We start from the raw sequence: 20280 nt of genomic DNA on the forward strand, positions 1-20280 counted from the left end.
AATAAAAAAACAACTTGAGTTCGTTGTCTTTTCTTTGTTTTATATTTCTAAATAGACCTATTAATTATTTGTACTCGATGTCTTTTCAACACAAACTGTGACTGCCTGATTTATGCTAATAGATTTAAAAAATCTATGTTAATGTTGTCTTTTCACAAACCTTCCACAGCCGTATACTTCTCAAAGGAGATTATTATAAACATTTTGAGTTTGTTGTCTTTTCATCATTATTTGGACTGTTTCATATTCCTCAATAGACCTTTTAAATAAGTGTACTCGCTGTCTTTTCAACACAAACTCTGACTGCCTGTTTTATACTAATATATTTATTAAACCTTTGTGTTTGTTGTCTTTTATTTATCAACAGATTTATCAAACCTTTGTGCTTGTTGTTTTTTTCAATCCAACTTTTGTCTGACTGATATTTCAATAGATTTATTTAACCTTTGACTTTGTGTTTTTTGTCTTTAAAAAATAATCTTTGAAACTGTTATTTTACAATAGATTTATTAAACTTTTGTGTTTGTTGTCTTTTCAACACTACCTTTCACTGCCTGATTTATACCTGTTGTCTTTTCAACAGAACCTTTGACTGCCTGATTTATTCCAATAGATTTCTTAAACCTTTTGTTCGTTGTCTTAGTTTTCAATAGATTTATTAAACCTTTGTGTTTGTTGTTTTTTCAACACAACTTTTGACTGCCTAATTTATACCTGTTGTCTTTTCCATACAACCTTTGACTGTCTGATTTATACCAATAGATCTTTGTATATGCTGTCTTTACTAAATAACCTTCCACTACCGTATAGTTCTCAAGATATTATAATAAAAAAAAAACTTGAGTTCGTTGTCTTTTCTTTGTTTTATATTTCTGAATAGACCTATTAATTATTTGTACTCGATGTCTTTTCAACAAAACTGTGACTGCCTGATTTATGCTACTAGTAATAGATTTATTAAACCTTTCTGTGTTTGATGTCTTTTATTTGTCAATAGATTTATTAAACCGTTGTGTTTGTTGTTTTTTCAACACTGCTTTTGACTGACTGATATTTCAATAAATCTATTTAACCTTTGACTTTGTGTTCGTTGTCTTTTCAACACAATCTTTGACTGCCTGATTTATACCTGTTGTCTTTTCAACATAACCTTTGACTGCCTGATTTATACCAATAGATTTATTAAACTTTTGTGTTTGTTGTCTTTTAAGCACAATCTTTGACAGCCTGATTGATACCTGTTGTCTTTTCAACACAACCTTTCACTGCCTGATTTATACCTGTTGTCTTTTCAACAGAACCTTTGACTGTCTGATTTATTCCAATAGATTTATTGAATCTTTGTATGTTATCTTTTCAACATAACTTTCCACTGCCGTATAGTTTAAAGAAATTATAATGAAAATTTAGCGTTTGTTGTCTTTTCATCATAATTATGACTGTTTCATATTTCTCAATAGACTTATCAAATATTTGTACTCGCTGTCTTTTAAACAGAACCTTTGACTGCCTGATTTGTACTTAAAGATTTATTAAACCTCTATGTTTGTTGTCTTTTATTTTTCAATAGATTTATTAAACCTTTGTGTTTTTTTGTCTTTTATTTGTGAATAGATTTATTAAACCTTTGTGTTTGTTGTTTTTCAACACAACTTTTGACTGCCTAATTTATTCCACATATTTCTTTAACCTTTGTGTTTGTTGTCTTAGTTTTCAAAAGATTTATTAAACCGGTGTGTTTGTTTTCTTTTTTAACACATCTTTTGACTGCCGTATATTTTATAACTGTTTGGTCATTTATAATAGATTTTTCGTTTCAATTGGGTTAGTCACATGTCCATTGTCCTAGATATCATTTTCATGGTTCAGTGACTACTTGGCAAAAAGTAAGGTTTTTTACAAATGTTTTAAATTTGTCTCTTATTATGAGTAATGGGATAACCATATTTGATGTGTGCATACCTTGTAGGGACTCTGTGGGATTGCGACGTTAAAGACGTTTTATCGCACCGCGGGTAAAATATTACGTTGTGATTGGTTTAACGCCGTCACATGGTGACCCCCAATGAGACCATATGGGGTTAGTAGATTTCATAGGGGTTCATGATGCGTTAATGGTGACGTCATCTATCGATGTTGTTGTGTTTCATTGTTTATTTTTCAACATAACGCAGCAGAAAAAGTCCAGCGTGCGATAAATTCATTATACGGTTAACTACTGACCCCCTACGGACCATAGAGGGTGAATAAAATCGATAGGGGATTCGGCCTCCGGCCTCACCCCCTATGAATTTTACTAACCCTCTATGGATCCGTACGGGGTCAGTAGCGAACCAAATAACTTATAATATCTGCCACTGAACAAAATATGATAAAAAATGAACTTTCTTAAAACTACCGAATCAATGTTTTGGAAGCAGAAAAGTTAAATAAAAGTAGATATCTATGAAGCAAATATTGTATTTTTTTCCCAAACTTTAATATATGTGCACGCAATAAAATATTAGTTCACCTTTATTTACGATTACGAAACCTTGCAATGTCCTCATGACCTCATTTTCAAAATTCATTGGTCAAAGCTAAAGTTTTTATGCAATAGGTCAACTACATTTGGTGTATGGAAATATGTTTTGATGTGCATGTCAGTCTCGCTGGTTTTATTTGACCTTGACCTCATTTTTACAGTTTAGTTTATGTGATTAAGGTTTGGGTTTTTTAAACTATAAGCAATAGGTCAACTATATTTGTTGCATTGAAGGACTGTTAGTTGTACATGTCTGCCCAGCAAGATTCGTCTGACCTTGACCTCATTTCCATGGTTCATTTGTAAATTTAGTTTTCTTGGTTAAGTCTGCAATAGGTCAATATTGAATGATTGTAAGGTTTATGTATTTTTCGTTTGGTTTATATGACCTTGAACTCATTTTCTTGGATCATGTTCAGTTTATGTTATAGTTGTAGTAAAGCTTTCCATTTATGACTACAAACATAATACCAATGGTCTATAAAGTAGACGAGACAGCATGTGCACTCTTGTAAATGTTAAATTATTTCTTAGATGCTGAACAAGCAATAGGTAAACTATATTTAATCCATAGATTGTTTGTAAAACCAGGTTTAATCCACCATTTTCTACATTTAATGAATGGCTGTTATTTATTTTGAATTTATTTAACCATAAAATTAATTTTTGACTCTTCACATTTATTAATCCGCGAACCACAAAATTAATTTTTGACTCTTCACATTGAATAATCCGCGAAGCGGATTATGTTAAATGTGAAGAGTCAAAAATTAATTTTATGGTTCAATAAATTCAAAATAAATTATTGCCATTCATTATAAATAAATTTCTATCAAAAATTAGGCTCAAAGATATATATTAATACGAATAACAACGTACACAGATGTTTGCGTATGGATACACAACGTTAGAATGGGCGTGTCTTCATAAAAATTGATAACATTGAAAATAAAGCTAATTCTTTTAACCAATCAGAAGACAGTAAATACACCAAATTTATTTATCAGAAAATGCCTGTACCAAGTCAGGAATATGACAGTTCTTGTCCGTTCGTTTTTGATGCGTTTTGTTATTTGATTTTGCCATGTGATTATGGACTTTCCGAATTGATTTTCCTCTAAGTTCAGTATTTTTGTGATCTTACTTTTTTGTAAGGTGAACATGTCTGTCTGGCATGGTTCATCTGACCTTGACCTCATTTACATGGTTCATTGGTAAATATTTAGTTGGTTAAGTCTGTTCTTAGAAAATATTAGAAATGGGTCAACTATATTTGGTGTTTTAAATGATTGTAAGATGTACATGTATGTATTTCTCGTTTGGTTTATCTGACTTTGACCTCATTTTCTTGGATCAAGTTAAGTTTATGTGACACTTTTAGTAAAGTTATATATTTAGGACTATCAACATAAAATAAATGGTTAGTAAATGAGGCGAGACATTTCAGTGTGTTCATTCTTGTGTATAATATGTCTCAGGTTATATGCCACATACAGCTAACTTAAAATAAGGTAATATAATTCTTGCAGGGGCGGATCCAGGGGTTTGAACCCCCTTTTGTATTAACGATCAATTAATGCATTTGAATGATGACATAATTGGAACACCCTTTCTCCTAGGTTGGAATCCTCCTGCATGATTTTTTTTATTAGTTGTTAGAGGCTTTGAACTAGCTGTCTAACTGACTGCGAGTACTCTCAGATCTGTACCTAGTGTCTTTTTTGTTGTTGGGATGTACAAGTACCCGTCCACGTCCACTTGTATTTCTGTCCATGTGATGAGTTAAGCCTTTTTCAACTGATTTTTATAGTTCGTTCTTATGTTGTACTGTTATACCATTGTCCCAGGTTAGGGGAGGGTTGGGATCCCGCTAACATGTTTAACCCGCCACATTCATGATTCTGTATATGTATGTGCCTGTCCAAAGTCAGGAGCCTGTTATTCAGTGGCTGTCGTTTGTTAATGTGTTGCATATTTGTTCGTTGTTCAATTTTTGTCGAGCCTGAGACTTAAGTCGAAAAAGCGAGACATAACGATCCTACATTCCGTCAGCGTCGGTGTCGTCGTAGTCGGCGGCGTCCACAAATATTCACCCTGGTTAAAGATCGTTAAAGTTTTTGAAATTTTAATTACTTTCTTAAACTATCCTGGATTTCTACGAAACTTGGACAGAAGCTTGTTTATGTTCATAAGATAGTATCCAGAAGTTAATTTTGTAAAACTAAAATTCCATTTTTTCCGTTTTTTACTTATATATGGACTTAGTTTTCTGCCATAAAATATTACATTTACTCTGTGGTTAAAGTTTTAAAAAAATTAAGATCCTTCTTAAACTATCCTGGAATTGTACCAAACTTGGACAGAAGCTTGATTATGATCATAAGATAGTATCAAGAAGTAAATTTTGTAAAAAAATAAAATTCCATTTTTTCCGTTTTTTACTTATATATGGACTTAGTTTTCTGCCATAAAATATTACATTTACTCTGTGGTTAAAGTTTTAAAAAAATTAAGATCCTTCTTAAACTATCCTGGAATTGTACCAAACTTGGACAGAAGTTTGATTATGATCATAAGATAGTATCAAGAAGTAAATTTTGTAAAAAAATAAAATTCCATTTTTTGCGTTTTTAACTTATAAATAGACTTAGTTTTTCTTCCAGAAAACATTACATTCACTCTGTGGTTAATGTTTTAAAATTTTAATAACTTTCTTAAACTATCCTGTATTTGTACCAAACTTGGACAGCAGCTTGTTTCTAATCATTATATAGAAGACCCCCTCCCCCCCCCCCCCCCCAAAAAAAAAATAGTACCTAGAAGTAAATTTTGTAAAAATAAAAAATCCATTATTTTCCGTATTTTACTTAAAATGGACTTAGTTTTTCTTCCAGTTTTCCAGTTAACATTACATGCAGTCTGCAGTTAAAGTTTTTAAAATATCCAGTTGTGGCTTGACAACTCTGTCACATGTCTGAGGTCCGAGTAGGCGAGACACTGGGTTCCGCGGAACCCTTTATCCGAGTTTTTACATAAATTAGGCCGTTAGTTTTCTCATTTGAATTGTTTGACATTGTCATTTGGGGGCCTTTTATAGCTGACTATGCGGTATGGGCTTTGCTCATTGTTGAAGGCCGTACGGTGACCCCGTATAGTTGTTAATTTCTGTGTTATTTTGGTCTCTTGTGGAGAGTTGTCTCATTGGCAATCATACCACATCTTCTTTTTTTACTTTTAAAAATGGCTGGATCCGCCTAGATACCTTGAAAATTCTTACATAATAACGCCAAAAAAAAAAAAAAAAAAAATAATATGTGTGTTTCCTATTACATCTTTGAAGGTATAGGGGTTGTTTTTTATGTTACCTTTTTATTTCATTGAGTCTATGGGAGGGACATTAATTCTGACTTTTACAGTGCTTATTGAAAAATGAAGAAAAGACAAAACTTTAGGATAGGCTATTTTTAGCTTAAAAATAGGGTGGGTACCATGAGAGGAAATACACATCTTTTGTTCTATTTGGCCTAATCTTTGCTTACTAATACATTAGATATTATTTTGACAAAAACAAAATAAGAGTAGAGGTGTTGAAAATAAGGGCATGTGAACTACATTAACTGTTGGCGGAATATGTGGTTAATGTGGATAAATGTCTAAGATAAATGTAAATTAATTCAATTGAAGTAGAAGCAAAACCGGAGCCTATTTCTTGGAGGGATGGAATTATTCTACATTTAGTACGCCAGGGACATATACAATGTAAATAAATGTATATAATATTATATGTGTCTAATTAATGATATACGAGCTGTTAGTAAAAATGAAATATAAATTTCCTCTCTGATCATGTACGGTGTTCTGAAAAACAAATAATTTAAATCGTATGCTTTAAAAAATACTGATCAATGAAAAATTAAAAATAATAGAAAATTGAAAATAGACAAGAGTCAAGAACTATTTGCTAGAACAGCTTTACAATAAATGGTTTATATATCAGGTTATAAAAGAGAAATATATAAAAAAAAAATCGAAAAATTCCCAATAAATAATTATTAATGGTAAATGTAATTGTGACAACTTTATTCTTACACATCGCGGATCAATTGCAGCAAAAATCCATTGCTGTAGACATTCTAAATAAACGAGGTGATTCTGATTAAACATGTGTAGCACATTATACAAACAATGCAATCATTAATATTTACTAAATACACCATAGGTATCATGTTACCTGTGATCGGCTGCTGAGGCGAATATACCGTAAGACTATTTATAGATCATAGCACATAAGATACACATCAGAAGTGCTTGTCTGGATACACTGCTGTTCTTAGTGACCCCCTCGGATCCAAAAGAAATTTTCGATGCTTTGTTTATTCGATAGATTCAGGAAATAACCGGAGGGATGGAATTATTCTTCTGGAAGTTTTAAAACAATAGATGAAAGGAAAGTACCGGTGTTGAATGATAGATATCTGAACGTGCAATATGGCGGATACTGCTGAAGGGGGTTCAGAGCAGGATGATATTTCATTTTTACGAACGGTGGGTATTTATTATGTTTTCTTGTGTAATACATAAAATAAAGTTGACAGATCAATTTTAAACAAACCAACAGAAATCAATAATTACACCTATAGCTTAGTAGCCATCAATATTTACATGAACTGTAAATACCAATTTACAACTTTTTTTTTATTATACATTTACAAGAGCAATTGAATTCCAGATTGTTATTTGAAATCGATATATAGTAAAATTGATACCAAACGTGTATTTGTTATGGCATTGTTTTTTTTATTATTTAATTTATATTTCAGTATAATGGTCTAGTATCTTATTTAGTTATTATCCAGCCTAATTCTCTGAATAATCAGAATGAAATTATGTTTTGACCAAAATTAGATTTTTTTACTGGCTCTTATCAACACATTTTGAACCTCATTCCCTGTGGTAATTTAACTGTGATGAAACATTTTTCCCTCATGCTTTTTATACATATGGATTTGTTCTAAATGTGTGAAAAATGAAAGAAAGAAAAGAATTGGCATTCAATAACAATGATGGCTATAAATAGTATAATATTATCTCAAATCAGACTTAAGTTCCAAACCTAATGTGACAACCCTTAGGTTTGTCTAAAATTACCTTTCAAATTACATTAAATTCTTGTTAGTATATTATCTGTCTGGTTCTGAATAGTGTTATCTTATTTCCCCCCAATACACAGGAGTATACCCAGATAATGACACACATGTTACTAATCAACAGTCATGAATCTTCTACATGCTAATGTAATTATTCCTTTCATATGTTTTGTGGAGGGAGCTAACACCAATAAAGATATGACAATTAACAGTAGAATGAGAAATTATTTAATTAATATGATTAACTAATGCGAACTTGATAAGAGAAACTTGCCTGTAAACAGTGTTGGTGGCAAATAAAAACTCATCATAGATACCAGCTCAGCCTGATTGAAATTTTGTATACATATACATTTATACCATGATGCTGTTAAACATCTTAACTTAAATAAAATCTTTTATTAAATTTGCTTAACCATTATATAGACAAATTAATGAAAGACACCCCCCCTCCCATAAACAAAAAAGAATTATGAAAATCTATTGTAATTTGCTTTAAACCTAATACAAATACCTGCTTTAAATAAGATACAATGCATGCTCAATTGGGCTAACACCTTCTAAAGTTCTTGAAGTCAGAATGGCTGTAAAAAAGATACAATGTAACACCTTCGGTGTACAAATCTGGTAACATAAAGAAAGTAAGCTCATATACAACTCTTAAATTTTTTAAAACTTATATTTAATTAGAATTTAGCAAATTTAGGAAGATTATCTAAAAATAGCCCCAATATTTCTGATTTTAATGATAAATTTCATGTCAGTCAGTTAAAATCTGTTAGTTCATTTAAAAATTTAATTTGCATTAAATAATTGACATGAAAAATTTACAAATTAAATTCATCACTTTTTATACGACCGCAAAAATTGAAAATTTTTTGGTCGTATATTGGTATGACGTTGGCGTCGTCGTCGTCCGAATACTTTTAGTTATCGCACTCTAACTTTAGTAAAAGTGAATAGAAATCTGTGAAATTTTAACACAAGGTTTAGGACCACAAAAGGAAGGTTGATTTTGGGAGTTTTGGTCCTTACATTTTAGGAATTAGTGACCAAAAAGAGCCCAAATAAGCATTTTCTTGGTTTTCACACTATAACTTTAGTTTAAGTAAATAGAAATCTATGAAATTTTTACACAAGGTTTATGACCACAAAAGGAAGGTTGGGATTGATTTTGGGAGTTTTAGTTCAAACAGTTTAGGAATTAGGGGTAAAAAAAAAAAGCCCAAATAAGCATTATTCTTGGTTTTCGCACAATAACTTTAGTATTAGTGAATAGAAATCAATGAAATTTTGACACAAGGTGTATGACCACAAAAGGAAAGTTGGGATTGATTTTGGGAGTTGAGGTCTGAATAGTTTAGGAATTAGGGGCCAAAAAGGGGCCCAAGTAAGCATTATTCTTGGTTTTCGCACCATAACTTTAGTATAAGTAAATAGAAATCTATGAAATTTTAACACAAGGTTCATGACCACTAAAGGAAGGTTGGGTTTGATTTTGGGAGTTTTGGTCCCAACAGTTTAGGAATAAGGGGCCCAAAGGGTCCAAAATTGAACTTTGTTTGATTTCATCAAAACTTGAATAATTGGGGTTCTTTGATATGCCGAATCTAACTGTGTATGTAGATTCTTAATTTTTGGTCCCATTTTCAAATTGGTCTACATTAAGGTCCAAAGGGTCCAAAATTAAACTTAGTTTGATTTTAACAAAAATTGAATCCTTGGGGTTCTTTGATATGCTGAATCTAAAAATGTACTTAGATTTTTGATTATTGGCCCAGTTTTCAAGTTGGTCCAAATCGGGGTCCAAAATTAAACTTTGTTTGATTTCATCAAAAATTGAATAATTGGGGTTCTTTGATATGCCATATCTAACTGTGTATGTAGATTCTTAATTTTTAGTCCCGTTTTCAAATTGGTCTACATTAAAGTCCAAAGGGTTCAAAATTAAACTAAGTTTGATTTTAACAAAAATTGAATCTAAACATGTACTTAGATTTTTGATTATGGGCCCAGTTTTCAAGTTGGTTTAAATCAGGATCCAAAATTATTATATTAAGTATTGTGCAATAGCAAGAAATTTTCAATTGCACAGTATTCAGCAATAGCAAGAAATCTTCAATTGCACAGTATTGTGCAATAGCAAGAAATTTTCAATTGCTCAGCATTGCACAATAGCAAGAAATCTTCAATTGCACAGTATTGTGCAATAGCTAATATTTTCAATTGCACAGTATTGCGCAATAGCAAGAAATATCTAATTGCACAATACTGTGCAATAGCAAGAAATTTTCAATTGATTTGAGTTATCTTTTTTTGTCCAGAATAGTAGTTGAATCAACTTAAATCATTGTTTTATACAATATACAATGTATATTCACTTTTACTACCAACTGATAAATTAAAACAATCTTTACCATTCAGTGATAACAAGCACCTTTTGTTACATTTTAATATTTTATGATGTATTTAAATGAGTAGTTATTGTTGCAAACTCCATTAGAAATTTGAATTGAGATCAGTTTTGGAAATAGGGAAAGGGGGATGTGAAAAAAATGGGGGAGGGGTTAAATTTTTCTCATTTCAGATTTCATAAATAAAAAGAAAATTTCTTCAAACATTTTTTTGAGAGGATTAATATTCAACAGCATAGTGAATTGCTCAAAGGCAAAAAAATATTTTTAAGTTCATTAGAGTAAGACCACATTCATTCTGTGTCCGAAACCTATGCTGATTGTTTTCCTCATTTTTGTTGAGCCTGGGAGTAACAGCAAAAGTAGGCGAGACACTGGGTTCCGCTGAACCCTTACGAATTTTTAAGTACGTTAATATTAGTAAATTTTAGTGATCCTTTCATTTTTGCTTCACTTGGATATTCACATAGTACTTAAGGAATAACAGTACTGTAGTTGAAGAGTTGCCACCGTCAATTGTAGATTTGACGGTCGCAAATGCAGTTTTACTGGCGACGCGTAGCGGAGACAGTAAAACGGAGATTTGCGACTGTCAAATCAAAATTGACGGTGGCAACTCTTCAACTACAGTACTGTTATTCCAATTCTAATGCATTTCAAAAAAAAATAATACGATAAAACTTGGAAAAATATTCTAAATTTGACAAATAAAAAAAAAAACGTGAAACTTCATGAATGATTTTGGCGCAAAGACGTCATGGGTGAACGTGACGTCATACAAATGAAAACCTACAAACTGGAGGTTATTAGGTTACCTGTACGCTTCAAATTCGGATAAAATAACATTAAAACGGTGAATTCGAGGTAGGTGTTGTTTTATTTTCGATTCGAACATTTGTTGATTCAATCATTTCAAAATGGTTGTTCCTCCTTAGTTACGCCTGGTCAACTGTGGATTTGACAGCAACTTTTAGCCAATGAAAAAAGTTGTTACATACAAATTGCATTAGAATCTGGAATATACTGATTTCTGATATTTTTTACTAATAAAGAATTGCATTCAAATAAATAATGATATTCATTGCGAATTGCAGTTAAACACAAATTACACGTCCCCTCTTCTGTTGGAATGTTATATATGTTCAAGTAGTAACAGCAAGTTTAGGCCAAAAAGAAAGAAATACTTCAATTTATAACTTAAAAAAATAAACAAGATTTGTCCTATTCTGGCAGAAATGTTGAAACTTTCAGAAAACCAATTTTTTTCAACCATTTCCTTACATTTGACTCCAGGATAGGAAGATGAAACTCAAATTTAAGATCTGTAGTTTAGTTCTTAACATTTTTTTAATGTTTCACTTTGAATAAGAACTTTTTGAGAACCAAAAAAAAATAATATTCATTTTCAGGTCATAATCTGCATACACTACACAAATTTCTTGGTCGATTTGTCCTGCTGACACATATCTAAGAAAAGATGTTTCTTTTACGGTAAATTTGATATGTTCTATTTAAACTGCAAATTGAACAATAGTTCTAGAATTTAGTTTGCAATAAGCTTGGCATACGTTCTTGAGCAGAATTAAAATGCCATTTGCAGCTATTCCTAATTTAAGATCTGACGTAAATGAAGGTCATATTGCATATCTGTTCACTTTGACATTCATTGAAAATATGCCAGAAAAACATATTTCCTAATTAAGTAAAAATAAACAGTCATTAATATTTTCAATAAGGAAACTTAAGATCTATTTCGATTCTAGAAGTAATGTTTATGATTAAAAGGAGGTAAATAAAGATCAAGGGAGCCGTCAAAGATACAATGTAATAGGTAGAAGTAAATTTATTTGTGCTGCCCTGTTTAATAATAAGAAAAGAAAATTGAAAAATAGAGAAATGATTGTTGGTTATTGGTGTAAAAAAAGGGAGTAATTTGGAGGAAACTCTGTGAGGTCACACTTAAAAATAACTTTGTTTTGCCCAAACCCTACCCAAACATTGAGTACATTTTGTAGGTAGGCATTTTCTTTTTTTTTCTTTCAAAGCAAAATTGAAGTGTCAGATGTTTATTAGTCTTCATGCCTATCTTAATAAAAAAAATATTTTCACACCAGGACAATAAAGATTTTGAGTAGGCAGCTATATTTTGGGTAGGTAAGGTTAGGGCAAACAAACATATTCTTTTTTATGGCCTGATGAGCAAAATTATCTGTGCATAATCAAGCAAAAGGTGTTTTTTATTCACACTATTTAAAAAATTTGGGAAGCATAGAGTGCCCTTAAAAAAAAAAATTATATAAAAAAAAAAAATAATGCAGCAACATATGTGTTTTGCAGTTTTATTCACACCCAAAGTTTGATCCTTCAGAATTTTATTTTTTTTTCTACAGATTTTTTATAGTGAAAACGCAGAACTCAAAAGCTAATATTGTCATCCACATAAATGATTACTTTATATTGTAACCTTTTACAGTAGTATTAATACTTACAGCAAGATGTGATTAACTTTTATTGGAATCTATTCAGTGTACAAGGTCACAGCCCAAGTATAGATTACTTTTTTAATCTTCATGTTTTTCTTATAGATGTATTGATTAATAGTTGATTACTGAATGTCCAGTAGGTCTTGCATATTCAGACAATTCAAATTACATATTCTTCAGATGCAGATCCAGAATTTAAAAAAAAGGGGGTCCCCAAACTAGGCAACATTTTAATTGGGACATGTATAAAGTATTTGTATTAATCATGTATGTAGCTAAATTAAGTGGTGGATACCCCCCCCCCCCACACACACACACACACTTCTTTAGTTCCTCATCTGTATGTGTTTGGGGAATACATTTGTAGGAGATCTGTGTACAAGGGTGATCTGCTGAAGTTTGAGAATCTGCAATTTCTTGGGAAAAGCTTTTTACAAGGTCTAATTTTCACAGTTATGAATTAATAAAATAATGTCTAATGTCTTATGTCTATTCACATAGTGGAATGTTAGAATTTAAAAATAGATTCATTCGATAAAAAAATAAAATATCCAATCTTCTTTATTTATATAAAAGGGATATTTAACATTTGTCATGAAATAAGTATAAGCAAGCCCATTTTGAAAGTTTACCACTTTTACCAAACAATGAATCAACACAAGAAAGCATTATAGTTAGCCAAAACATTTGGAGGTCATTATCACACAACCTTTAATAATAGAGGGTTTGGATGGGGTTAAATGATTAAAGAATAATGCCCTTTAAAATGAAGATTAGAGAAAAACAGGCAAAAAAATGAAGATTAGAGAAAAAAGGGGTTAATTTTTTGAAGATTAGAGAAAAAAGGGGTTAATTTTTTGAAGATTAGAGAAAAAAGGGGTTAATTTTTTTAATGATTAGAGAAAAAAGGGGTGAAAATTAAATGTTTACAGATTGAGAATAACAGACCCCCATCCAGACCCTCATAATAGACAAGCTTATGAAGCATCCACATGTTATATCTACAGTTTAGTGCACACATGATGATACAGAGAAAACAAACATGTGCTAATGTTGAGTGAAGGGAACAGAAACAGGGTGGTAATGTTGCTGAAATGCAAAAAAAAAAAAATATTAAAAAAATTTATACCCAACTTGTTTGTTGTAAAAGAGAATTGCATTGTAAATATACCAAAGAGATATTCAATCTAAAAAGTTGAAAATAAACTGACAACACCAAGGCAAATAGTAAAAGACCATGTACATTGTACTTTTTGTACAAACAACAGTACTCAAAAGACAACATCGAAAAACTGTTAAGACTGAGCAAATGACAGATTTTTGAAAGTTTTTAAAACAAGTTTTCAACTTTTTTGAACTTACAATTTTGTCTTGATATGAATTTTACACATGTATGATAAATAGTTCAATGTTAAAGACTGTTTGTTGGCCTGCATTGGTGTTTTTGGTTTTTGGATTGCTGTCACTTTGATATATATTTCGGCCAGGGGTTTCATTATCTTTCATGTTGACTGGTACTTTCCACGTTTCTAGGTGGTACTTTTCAATTTATTCCATGAATATCTTATATAAGAATTTCTACATTTAGGCGGTACTTGTCAATAGCATAGGAGGGTAAAAGTACCAGGTACCGCCTCCTAATGAATGGCCTGGATATATTTCCCACATATTATAACATGTGAGTAGGATCAGTGATAGTAGACTCTTCATTTTGCTGTTCTTTGAACATAATCAGAGAACAAAACAGAATTAATCTGATTATTGAACTGGTATAGCAATTATTGTAGGGTCAATCATTAATAAATCATCAGCCAAGAATTTCATTCATGGCTGGTTGTATTGACCTTACCTTTGCCTTGTGTCCAATGATATACACCTATCATATAGTCTAGGAAAGTTATTGACCCCTTTATGGAATAACTAGTGAAATAGATTTTATTGCTAATTATTAATTTCTGAATAGTTATGTATAGTGTATTGGTCGTATATTGTAAGGACATTTTAGTATTGGTGTATTTGTTTGCAAGAGTTCATTCTATACTACAATTAAACATGATAAATCTGTACATAGCAATTACTGGTTTTATATGGATACTGCAGAGAAATCAATTTCGTAATTATGTTTCAGGAAGTTATAAACAGCACTTAATCTTTTTACTTTGAAGTTGATTTAATGATACTCTTTTAGAAATTGAAAAGTAATAAAGAATAATGTGGAACTAACTACTTGTTTTAAAAGATACATCTTCTTTTCCACTGCCATTTGAATCAGAGAATCACATAAATTAGTTCAAATATAATGGATTTTAAGATTCTGATTTGATTCGCTATCTATTTTATTTGTTAAATTTGAGAAGTAATAAAAATTCACTTAAAATTGCTCGGAGATGCATCTGCTTTCAGTTTTATTCAGGAATAACAAAAAATAAATTGATTTTTAGATTCTCATCCAATTCTTTTAATATCTAAATGTTTTAAGAATGTTTGTTGAAAGTAACAAAGATTTATCAGATAACCTTGAATTATCTATAAAGATGCATCTATTGTGCACTACATTTGATTCAGGAATAACAAAAACGAAATTGATTTTTCATGTTTATATTCTTTTTTCATTCTGTAAGTTTTCCTTCCAACTTAAATATTATATAATCATACTATATTTTCAAAAACTTTAAGTCTTTTTAAATTGTATGCTGTAGTAGTGAAAATCATCTTTTCCACCTATTTTTTGTGAGACAGGAGGGGTTATTTAAAATAATTGTATGACCCAAACCTTGGACATTTTAAGTGTAAACTCAAGCTCATATTAATCTATATTTCTCTATACCTCTATAGGCAGATCAGGAATATGAAATTAAAATAAGAACTTCTGAAAAATAGCGATTGATAAATCTATGAAGTAAATCTTTCATCACACATATATATATATATATATATTTCATTTTACAGTTTATAAAAAAAGTCATTTCAATTCATGTTGAATAATCTTTCACTACATACGTACAGGATTAAAATTTTCATTTATACATAAAAAAAAAAAAGCTTTGAATTCCTGTCTTTTGGTGAAGATGATATGTTGAAATTTATATTATTTTTTTGCTTGGTTGCTGTCTCATTGACATATTCCCCACATTATCTTTAATTCATAATAAAAGATGATTTAAATATATTTATTGTAGTTTGAAAACTGACATTTATAGATCTTATTACATAATATATTTGGATAAATGTTTTTAACTGTTTCAAAATGCTGAGATTGCTAATTTTTATGTAATCAAGGATTATGTGAAGATTATTTTTACTTATTTTTGTAATTAACCCAATCTGTCAAAATTGGATAAGATTTTATCTTATAAAATGTTTACATAACCCTTGCTGATTTTATAATCCTAGCTATAGAATTTCAGAACATATGGACACATGCTTCCATTGTAAAACATATTCTCTGTACTATCTGAAGTGTTCTGCTGTTCTGGATTTATTTATTTATGTAAAATATGTTTGACTACATGGAGGTAACTTTTGAACTTTTGAGTTGAAATGAGTTTTGAAAAGCTGCTTAAGTTTGCTTTGAGTTTATATGAGGTTTTCTGAGATATTATTTTGGGATTAAATGCAATTTAATTCTTAGTCTGAAAATCCAAAAAATAAAGTTAGAGTGATATAATTGTTCAACACAATGGAATTTTGCACTGAAACTATTCAACTCGTACGTATTTCTATTTGATATGGAAAGTTTGATTGTTTTAAACATACAGAATGGGTTTTCAAATTCACATGCTTATCATAATTATTGCAAAGTGGATAATAAAATGAATTAAAATGAGAGATATGTATGATAATGGATACATATTCCACAAGATATGTAATAGGGATAGAACAAATTGTAGGTTGGGTCCATTTGACACCCTCCCTATGGCTAAAACAAAATTATTGAAAAAAAAAGACATACAGTACAGTGGATTAATTTATATTTGTGGGTACAAATTTTTATGAGTTAAGTAAAAATGGTATTTTTCATAGATTTTTCATGCATGGTCGAAATCTGGATATTATTAATTATAATTGTTATACATGTAGTCCTCAATATATGATGAATCCATGGTATGTATGACTTGAATAGAAATGTTTAACATTTAAGTACATGTAGTAGTGGTTGTCATTTGAACATTCTGTTTCAAGGTGACAGTAGGCTACATTTCATCAGTGAATACTGAAATGCATTCATGGCTTTCTTTAAAATGAGCAAATGTATTAAGGCATTAAATTGTCAACAGTATTATACAAATATAGCATTTGTATGAGGTCGATACAAGGATATATTGACCTGAAAGAAGTATATTGAATGAGGACGAAGTCAGAGGTCGACATTCTTCTTTGGGTCGATATATCCTGTATTGACCTCATACAAAGGCTATATTTGTTATACTATTAATTTCCGACCATATTCGTATCAAAATCGTCATTTGATTTTGTTGGAATTTTTGTAGATATTATGATATTTTCTCCTAGACAATAACAAAATATTAGTTCTTATTGCACTTGCTTTTTTTTGTTAGTTTGTCATCTTATGTATTTGAAGATTTTTTTCGTAAAATAATCGATCACAGATATCATTTGTTTCAAATTGTTCAAGAATGTTTAACATTATCCTGAAGTTTATTACCTGACGTCACAAAGTAAATCGGTTTTTAGATATTCTAAAATTAACCGTGCAATATGCTTTTTGCTGTGCAATATGCTTTTTGCTATCCGCCATTTTCTCTCTACCTTCGAAAATATAGTTTAACATGTGAATATCTCTAAACCAATCAAATTTTTTAAAATATACAAATTAATAATATACAATTATATATTATTGATATGTTAAGTCCACATGCACATTGCTGTAATGACATTGTCAAAACAAAGCAATGCTAAGACACTTTGTAATAACATGCATCTGCTATAAATGAGCTTTCATGAAGAAAACATTACATACTTGATTAATTGTTGTTTGCTGAACCTTGTGTGGAAAATATATCATGCATAGTACAATTTTATGTTCAGGATGATTGCACATTCTAAATGTTTGCATACATGCATGATTGATAAATGACTACAAAAATGTCAAGTAGCATATTATAACAAATTTACTACTATATCGTCAAGTGTTTGACTTTATATTATTTATACTCCAAGGGCAATCAGTGTCCTAGAGCAATCATTGTTATATAAGCATCAGTAAGTAAAAAGGAAATCAACAAAAATGGGAATTATAGAAAGTTCACCTATTAATAAAACATATTTTTTCATTCTTAAATGAACCCATAATTGTGAAGAAAAGTGATTGACATGAAATTGACATTGTATGAAATAAACATCATAAAGGAAATAAACAATACAGAAGTGTTCCAGCTGTAGTTTAAATTACATGATATGTAATTTATACTTGTACATGTACATTTTGTTTTGCTATATTTTTATTGTTGCATGAATAGAAATATAAAATTGATATCTGATGTTAGTGTTTTTGGAACATATAATGATGTCAACTTTGCAAGGGATATCTCAGAGAAGGGAACAGCATCATTACTCTTTTGTAGCGAAGTTGATATAACGTAAAATATAAAAAGAAGAAAAATTTCTGCAACACAGTTTGGTGACCTGATAGATAAAAGACACAAAAAATGTAAAACATAATGACAAATTATCGCATTCATAGGCGGATCCAGGGGGGAGGGGGGCCTGGGCCCCCTTTCGTGGGAAAAATTTGGTTGATTATATAGGGAATCACTGAAGCATGACTGGAGCAGGCCCCTCTTAGAAAAAGTTCTGGATCCGCCACTGGCATTAAATCTCTTTTTGAAGAAATGCAACAATATTTTGACTTCCACACAGCCAGCCTTAAATTGAATTGGTATTAAAAAAAGGCATTCAGAGGAGTAAAAAATACATTTAAAACACAGGAATAATCTATATGCATTCAAAACCATAGATATTCTAAGTTAGATCACTAATGAAATGGATAGGTATACATTAGGTCCTCTTGTGCTTCAAATCCTCTTAGAGATTTTGAAAAATTGGCAAGTATGATAAGATGCAGAGCTTCAATGTTATTGTCATTTTCAAATTGTGGCCCAATTTATTAATTTTATATTTGTTTTTCATTATAGAATGATATTGTTTGTTTGAGTTGTGTGACATCCTCAAGAGATAGTAGTACAACAGATAGAGTATGTCTTGCAGCAGAAGGATTCGGCAGTCGTATGTGCTGTCTAGAGAATGTATCTTGTCGGGTATGTAATAAAAGTTAAATCTAGGAGTCTTTGTACACTCTTTCTTTTTAAAGCAGCTTTCATTCAAAACCTTTACAACATATAATTAGTACAAGAATGTGGGAAGCAATGAATTCTGTACCTCTCAACAATTCAGAATCAAAACATTACAACATAAAAAGAGGACGCCAAAAATGCTTTCAGATGTACAATGTAGTTATGTTTACAAGTTACATCCCCTCTTCTTCATTTTGAATATTAAAGGAGCAGATTTTCATCATTTATAATCAGGGTCAACCACTGCACTGCAATTTATAAGGAGACATTTTTCTATAGATATAGATAGCATATAAAGGAATAAAAAATAAAACAGTACTAAGCAATAGTTCTGAAAGGTTTCGAAAGTTACATTTTCCTGATAAAAGGCACGAAAAGGACTTCTGTTTTAAAGGTTTCGAAAACATTCGCTTTTGAAAGTATATAAAGTTTGTATTCTTATGTAATCACTGTTGGCATGATAATTAGACACTACTGTAAATACAAGGCACTGGAAATACACCATATGTTTTGTATATTTTTATATTGTATTTGGAGATGAGCCAGTTCTTATGTACTTCAGTATTGTTGCCTTGGGGATTCTTATAGGATCTACATACTTTGTTGATAGGAAAAACATTTATATAAACATCATACAATTATTAAGTGATGTCTTTAAGTTAACATCAAAAATACCAAACTAGAAAAAAAATGCACTGAGGAATATGATTCTTAATAGTTGTTTTTAAATCAAATATGAAAGGAGTTTGAAAGTGTTTAAAAACAAGATAATGTGTCTGTTTTATCTTCTGTTATTTTTGGTTATTACATTTGTATCTTGGCATTGGTCCGTAGAGTTGATCAACTTCTCCTGTCTAACTTGCTTGCCGTCTTGTAAGCAAAATATGAATGAAATGATATATATAGAGATTATCTAGCCTTGAGTCAGAGGGAGAAAATATAGGGTCAAAGTCCTCTGAATGCAGATTATTGTAGATTTTATTCAATTTTATGCAAGGAGCATTGCATAGAGAATGGAAACAATGAATGTGTCAATGAGACAGCAACCTAACTAGACAGCAGAAAACAGCCCAAGGTCATAAATGGTTCTTTGGCACAGAAAGAAAATCCTGCACTGGAATAGGGCTTCTAAACAATAATGTATATTATATGTACTAAATGGATGCCACACTAAACTTCAAAACATACAAATGAAACAAAATTAAAAACCAACAACTCCAGCCTCAAGAAAAAACAAAGGCTAGTGGCTCCTTACTTGGGACAGGTGCACAAATGTGGACATAGATATAAGAAGATGTGGTATGAGTGCCAATGAGACAACTTTCCATTCAAGTCACAATTTATAAAAGTAAACCATTATAGGTCAAAGTACGGTCTTCATCACAGAGTCATGGCTCA

At 30.7% G+C, this 20280-nt stretch overlaps 1 protein-coding gene across 10 annotated transcripts in view; it reads left to right on the forward strand.

The window, feature by feature from the left end:
- The first annotated feature begins 6819 nt into the window (after nt 1-6819).
- The window catches only part of LOC143069384 (ryanodine receptor-like), a 141115-nt gene continuing 127654 nt past the window's right edge, over nt 6820-20280 (forward strand). For 9 of the 10 annotated variants that reach the window (XM_076243985.1, XM_076243986.1, XM_076243993.1 and 6 more), the window contains exons 1-2: nt 6820-7069; nt 18724-18846. In XM_076243985.1, coding sequence (XP_076100100.1) covers nt 7013-7069; nt 18724-18846 — 180 coding nt within the window. In that variant the 5' untranslated portion in view covers nt 6820-7012. The remainder of the gene's footprint in view (nt 7070-18723; nt 18847-20280) is intronic. The other variant, XM_076243992.1, reaches the window with a different exon arrangement.

This window comes from Mytilus galloprovincialis, chromosome 3, assembly GCF_965363235.1.
Source record: "Mytilus galloprovincialis chromosome 3, xbMytGall1.hap1.1, whole genome shotgun sequence".
Classification (NCBI taxonomy): domain Eukaryota; kingdom Metazoa; phylum Mollusca; class Bivalvia; order Mytilida; family Mytilidae; genus Mytilus; species Mytilus galloprovincialis.